The sequence below is a fragment of the Miniopterus natalensis genome, chromosome 6, assembly GCF_054644295.1.
Source record: "Miniopterus natalensis isolate mMinNat1 chromosome 6, mMinNat1.hap1, whole genome shotgun sequence".
Taxonomy (NCBI): domain Eukaryota; kingdom Metazoa; phylum Chordata; class Mammalia; order Chiroptera; family Miniopteridae; genus Miniopterus; species Miniopterus natalensis.
In genome coordinates, this window is record NC_142086.1 from 54,529,086 (window position 1) to 54,536,090 (window position 7,005).

Consider the following 7,005-nt stretch of genomic DNA (forward strand, 5'->3'; position numbering starts at 1 on the left):
AGCGTGTATTTAATAAAAACACAGACATTCTTTTACTTAGCTAGTCATAATACAGTGATTAAAATTAGGAAGTTTAACATTGGTACAATAGTATTGTCTAATTTACAGTTTATATTAAAATTTTTTCTAATTGTTTCAAAGATGTCCTTTGTTGTGACTTTTTATTCAAACACAAGATCATGCATTGCCTTTAGCTATGTAAGTTATGTTGCTTTGCACCATGTCAGTTCTGTTCAGAAATAGAGGATATCCTTTTGACTCATCTCCTGCAAGTTTTATTAAAGAAAAAAAAACACATTTGGGATTTCAAGGTGGCTGATTTCTAGAAAATCAAACTGCCCGGGTAAGAGGACCATTTTCATTTTGAAAACTTTGGCTGAGTTTTGGTGTCTTGACTCAGCAAAGTCTATAGTACAGCAAGGCTTTGTAAGCATTAAAGTGGGTACTGAAGCCTTCCTTTATTTCATAATCCCAATTGTTTTTCTAGAAACCATCAATAGTTTCTAAATGACTGACTCAATTTTTGGATCCTATTCTCATGACCAAGCAAATGTTTGATTTGAAACCAGCTCGGTATAAATGTCTTTGAACCTCTAGCTCTGTAGCTATTCCTGGATTTCAGCACTGGGGAAACCAGTCTATGCACCAAAAATGTCTAAAACTGGAAGCAAGGTGAGTAAATGGTCGTGCTGATTGTTAGCTTACCCACTTTCTTTTCACCTAATGACACATTGAAAGAAACTTGGAGAAAAGCTACTTTGCCTGGAGGTGAGTATGATAGTGGTTAGAAGGTTGGAATTAGGAGAGGTTAAGAAATGCTTATTATATTTTCTACTCTAACAGAATTACCAAACAGTTTGTTAAGGGTTAGGGTTAGTATGTTGAGTAACATGTAAATATGATTTCTGTCTTCTAGCAACTAACATTCCATGAACTTCCACAGGAATAGGATATGCTGATCGGATGATTATATGAAGTAGAAATCTTTTGGTATTCAATGAAAATTTTATGAAATTTAGCCTCAACCATTAATATTTTAAAAGCCAAGGTGGATGGAACAATCAAGTGAATTAAATCCTACATATCCTCTTCATTCAAGTAGTTACTCTTACCCCTTCCCCCAAATCAAATGCTTGCTAAGTTAGGAAAACTGCCTTGAAATATTTGATTCACAGTTGGACTGGCTATTGATTCCTCAGGCAGAGTTTTGGGAATGGGAATATACTTTCATTCACTTTTTAGCTCTTCCACTGGCCACTGTCTAAAACAAAGCCATTGGTGCCTGATTTTCACCCCTGACTTATTACTTTGAAAATTTCCAAACCCATTGAATCTTAAAAGAAGAAGAAAGAAATGGTGAATGAATACTCATATATCCTTTACTTACATTCTTCAGTTGTTAACATTTTCCCCTATTTTGTCTCTTCTGTCTTTTTTTATTAAACCATTTGAAAATAGCAATCTTAATACTTCTGCCTTCAATATTTAGGCATATATCTCCTAAAAACAAGGGCATCCCCCTGTACAAACATAATATCATTATCACATCCCCCAAATTTATCATAATACCTAATATTCAGACTATATTCAAATTTCCCCCTATTGCTCTCAAAAATGTGCCCATGGCTGGCTTTTCCTCTGATGTAGGATCCAACCAAGGATTATGCATTGCATTTGGTTGTCATATTTCTTTAGCCTCTTTAAAAAATTTTTTTTATTATTATTTTATATAGCGAGAGAACAGAGAGAAACATCAAGTTTTGTTCCATTTATTCATTCACCGGTTGACTTTTATATGTGCCCTGACTAGGGATCAAACCTGAAACCTTGGCATATCAGGACAACACTCTACCCAGCTTAGCTACCCAGCCAGGGATCTTTTTTTTCCTTTAGCCTCTTTTATATTGAACAGTCCCTTTGCCTTTTTGGTGGTTGTTTCTTGAGACATTGACATTTTTCAAAGTCCAGAACAGCGGTCTTGTAGAAATTCCTGAAAGCTGGATTTGTCTAATTGTTTTCACATGTTTAGATTCCAACTAACCATCTTTGGCAAGAAAGCTACATAGGCAATGTCAAGGACTTCCCATTGCATCATTTTAGGGAGCACCTGTTAATTTGTTCCAGAATTGGTTAGTGCCTGATTTGTTTTTCCACTTAGAAAATAGAACTAGTAATCATTCTTGTCATTCAGAAGGTTTGAGGAGAAAAATGAGACAGTGTCTTTAGTGCTCTGAGGTTCTTAAAAATATGCCATGCACATCCCACTGAAAAGAATTTGAAGTCCTTAGAAGGATATCCATGTGGCTTGAGGGAAGGCTGTTACAGAACCATCTTAGATGAAAACATCCCTGCTTTCAGAGATTTCCAAAGTAGTAATGGTGTGCTCTCTTCTATTTCTTGTAGCTGGCCTTTTGCTTAACTAAATTTTCTTTGCTAGACCAAAGAAGATAGTATCTCTTACTCTTTCTCATTACTTCTCCCTTTCCCACTCTTACTAGCAGTTTAATCAGAGGAGTTAAGGGCTTGGCAAAAGGAATGTATTATGTTTGCTTTTGTTACCTCTGGAATACTTGAGACACCTTTCTGCTATATTGTAATAGTACTCTTTAAAAAAACAAAACAAAACTTAAAAATGAGAGGAATTGTGAAATAATTTCTAGGCAAGTATTCTGCACATTTCTTAGCCTTCTTTGCAGCTCTCTACACCCCCTCCCCCCAAGAGTTAAAACCTTCCCTCAGCTGCCCATAAATTTCGTTGTCCTACAAATGGAAAGTGAGTAGCTATGCAACATTCTCTGGGCCCTGAGATTTGGAAGGTCTCCCACTGAAGGGGAGCTTGGTCCTGGAGCTCACTAATGGTTCCACGGCAACGTTAGTGCTTTGTTTCAATCTTGAGATGGTTGGCTGTTCTGCTGGACAGCAAGGTGACCTTGTAGAACATCTTGGATATTTTCATTTCTCAGCTACTGATGTCAGACCCATGTGCGGATGGCAGTAAGTGTGAGAAACAATGAAGGGAAATAGATGATACTAACCTAATTTCCCATAACATAGGCTCTTTTTTTCTGATTAGTTGGCCAAAAACATAAGGTAAGTTGAATTAAGAACTTTGGATCTATCTATTCTTAGAAAAGTTACCTTTATTTTCCTAAAGATCTTTCCACAGGTTTTGGGAAAAGCCCCTCAGACTCAGGATCAGTGTTAATTCCATTTCTAAGAGAGTAAATGCTGTATGTCGAACAGAGATAGCTGTGCAGGTAGGAAGACAGCAAAGGGGGAGAGAAAGTAAAATAACATGAACCAGATTACTAACCAGGAATTTGCACTGCAGTCCTCTTGTTTGCCTGCAACAATTTGCACTGCAGTCCACTTGTTTGCCTGCAAGATATTAAACTAAGTGCTTAATGGGCATTCTCCCATTGGACCCTCAGGGCAACCCTGTGCAGTAGATATTGTTATCCAGTTTTACAAATGAAGAGACTGAGCCTCAGATTCAATGGCCTGTCCAAGGTCACAGAGACAGTAACTAGTGGTGCTGCGATTTTGGTTTTTTCATCTGTAAACGGGCATCGTGCAGCTCTAAATATGTGCTGTGCTAAAATGGGAAAGGGCACTGGAAGAGATAAATTTGGAAATGGGAGAAAAGAGATAAAATAGATGATTTAGAGGTGGAAAGGAGTAAGGAAGCTTTTAGAAAACTTCTGAAATTGCTGGCTTATATTAGAGCACTTTTGTTTTTCCATTTTAAGTCTGAATAGAAGAGTTGAAAGAAATGGGAAAGGTAAGGAGGGGGGATTAAGATAGAAGGAAATAATTATTAATAGGGAACTATCTAGAAGGAATCACATGGGGTGGAAGAGAAAGGTTTATGCCCATTTGTGAGTCATTCTTGATTTCTTCCTGTCCTTCATTCTCTACATCTAATTAGTCACCAAATCCTAAATTTGTTTTAACTGTTTCCTCATCATTCACATTATAGTTGCCTTTCCATTGGCCCTCATCACTCACCTTGCCCATAGCAACCATCTATTAACAGAAACATGTCCCACATAATCACCAAAGGGACTCTAGCATGGCTCCTGTGTCTCTTTTCTGGCTTTGTTTCCTAATTCTTCACAAATGCTCAGTATGTACCAGGTTTAATGAACTACTGGTCCCTACGATGGGTCATGATCTTTCATTCCTTCATTCCTTTGAACAGGCGATCCTTTTCTCTTTGCCTCTGGAAAACCCCTTCAAGCCTCACCTCAAATGTCCTCTCCAGGCTGCTTGGCTCTGCTCCTTTCATGGCGTTCTCTTTTTAAACCAATAGAGGAAATTAGCCACAAGGTGGCAGCATAACGCCAAAGAATTAATTTATTGAATCAGTGACCCCTGTGATTTCAGTTTTAAATTATAACCTAGCATTGATCTTGGATTGCAGAATTATAGAAGAATGGACAAACTCTAGCATTTGTCAGACATGGTTTCATGAAGCCCTAGGAATTTCTAGGAACTCCATCTACTGTTTCAACCAGAAAAGCTCTGAGTTTTATTTTACAGTCAAGCCTTCCAATGTAGTCTATTCCTTTCATTGACAAACGGGGGATTGGAGCTGACAGATGGTTTGGCTAAGGTAGTAGTGCTGATTATGAAGATGCAGCTCTAGAGCCCAGGTTTATTATTTCTGGTTTCTCAGGGCTGCGTGTTTTCTAGGGCCATCACAGATCTCAGGGTGTACCCCAAGCATTCTGTTAGGAACTGGGTAGGAGCTTGAAACAAAGAATACAGCTTGCCTTGTATTGTCACTGTGCAACAATTCTGTTGGCAATAAAATCATAATACAGAACAATATCTTACATTTTCATGTGCGTTTGCTTGATACCCATCTAAAATAAGCTTTCTAAAACTAAGATCTATGTTTAATTTTTCCTACATATCTTCCACATCACCTAGAATGAATGTCTGCATCTGAGGGTGTGTCAGGCGTTGGGCACAGGGGTTCTTAGCTCAAATAAGGTTTGGTCTTCGGCCTTGGAAGAAGTCTACAAGGAGCCTGGTGAGAGAGACAGACATACTAGTTGATAACTCATTATATAACGTGATAAGTACAGCGATCTGTGGAAACAAAAAGGAGGAAGCAATGAGCTTGAGTCTGAAATTGCTGGCTTGTATTAGAGCACTTTTTGTTTTTCATTTTAAGCCTTCAGAAAGTACTCATACCTATTGTTGACAACCAAAGTTGTCTGCCAGAATGTAAATGTTATAAGGTGAGGTAGAGCAAAATAGAGGAGGAAGGAATTTCTGAAGTGGGGAATATGTTCTTAATTTTTATTTTATGTATGAATACTGCCACCCAACTCCTCAGTTCTCTTTGTTTGCCCTGTACTTCAGATTACTTTCTATGAAGACAAAAATTTTCAAGGCCGCCACTATGACTGTGATTGCGACTGTGCAGATTTCCACATGTACCTGAATCGCTGCAACTCCATCAGAGTGGAAGGGGGCACCTGGGCTGTGTATGAAAGGCCCAACTTTGCTGGGTACATGTACATCTTACCTCGGGGCGAGTACCCTGAATACCAGCATTGGATGGGCCTCAACGACCGCCTGGGCTCCTGCAGAGCTGTTCATCTGGTGAGTCTGGTGGTGCTGGCTCTCTCCTCCCCACAGCCTTTTTTTTTTTTGGCATTTGCTTGAAAGCTTTTTTGAGGTTTTTCTACCTCTTAATGGGGAGCTGTCTTTTTTAGCTGTGGAGGCTTAAATTAAATCTTAGGTCAGTTCATCACAAGACTGAATACACTAATTATTTCCGTAGCACTTTACCCCTTGAGGATTTTAAGGAATTAAGTTTTTCTTATTGAAAGTCAGCTGTTTCAGTCAGTGCACAGTGGGGATGGGAGTTCAGATCATCTAGATTTCAAGATGATGGTTCTGGCCATGCTGTTCTCTGAGGCTGTGGCCTGTTGGGTGGTTTCCATAATGGTTACTGTTCATTTCCTCCTGTGTTTTTTCAGTCTGGTGGAGGCCAGTATAAGCTGCAGATCTTTGAGAAAGGAGATTTTAATGGTCAGATGTACGAGACCACTGAAGACTGTCCTTCCATCCTGGAGCAGTTTCACATGCGAGAGGTGCACTCCTGTAAGGTGCTGCAGGGTGCCTGGATTTTCTACGAGCTACCCAACTATCGCGGCCGGCAGTACCTCCTGGACAAGAAGGAGTACCGGAAGCCCGTCGAGTGGGGCGCAGCTTCCCCAGGTGTCCAGTCTTTCCGCCGCGTTGTGGAGTAATGACATGGATGGGGGCCTTAAGCTTCTTTCTGGGGGCCAAACCCTGGCTGGCCTGGTCATCCAAATAGGCGTCATAAATAAAACAATTGGCATGCATCCGCTGTTGACTGTTATGTGTCTCCTTAAACACTCTTAGGGATCAATAAAACAGTACCCACCAGAGTGGAAAGTTACACAAAGCAACTGACTCAAAATGGGACTGCATGAAAAGTCTAGAAAGTCATACCACCACATAGTGGTTCTTTTGCTTACGTTTTGTGTTAGTTCACAGGTGCAATAATAATAGCTGCCATTCATGGAGCTCTTTCATTATTCCCTTTTCCCTTCCCAACAGTCCTGTAAGAGAGGTGGTTCATCTGCATTTTACAAATAAGGAAACTGAAGCTTGGAGAAATTAAAAATGCCCAAGTTCACCAGCTGGTGAATGAAGGGACCAGGATATTTATGATTCCAAAAACCTGTTCTTTTTTCTTTATTTCTAACTCATTCATTGGACATATTGGCTGGGGATCTGTGTGCATAATGTGAGTACACAACCCTGGGGTAGAATACCTATCAAGAACAGCCAGTGAAAACAGGGCTATGGCAAGAGCAGCAATGCCGTAAGTCCCTTTAAGTTCTTTACGATCCAGAGATTCCTGTGCCAGTTACTGCTCAACCCTTAAGTTCAGTTTTTCTGTAAAAAGAAAGGACATGTTAAACAATTTGTCCCTACTTTACAATAGTTGAAATAGAG

At 39.6% G+C, this 7,005-nt stretch overlaps 1 protein-coding gene across 1 annotated transcript; it reads left to right on the top strand.

Annotated features, from left to right (window-relative positions):
* The first annotated feature begins 2,919 nt into the window (after window positions 1-2,919).
* CRYGS (crystallin gamma S) lies at window positions 2,920-6,270 on the top strand. Its single transcript, XM_016200136.2, has 2 exons — window positions 2,920-5,616; window positions 5,997-6,270. The coding sequence occupies exons 1-2, from the start codon at window positions 5,446-5,448 to the stop codon at window positions 6,267-6,269; spliced, it is 444 nt and encodes a 147-aa protein (XP_016055622.2). The 5' UTR covers window positions 2,920-5,445; the 3' UTR covers window position 6,270.
* The last annotated feature ends 735 nt before the right edge of the window (window positions 6,271-7,005 follow it).

Coding starts and splice junctions, on each gene's coding strand:
- CRYGS (XM_016200136.2), top strand. CDS start 5,446: ATGTACCTGAATCGCTGCAACTCCATCAGAGTGGAAGGGGGCACCTGG. Junction 5,617..5,996: donor CCTGCAGAGCTGTTCATCTG/GTGAGTCTGGTG, acceptor GTGTTTTTTCAG/TCTGGTGGAGGCCAGTATAA.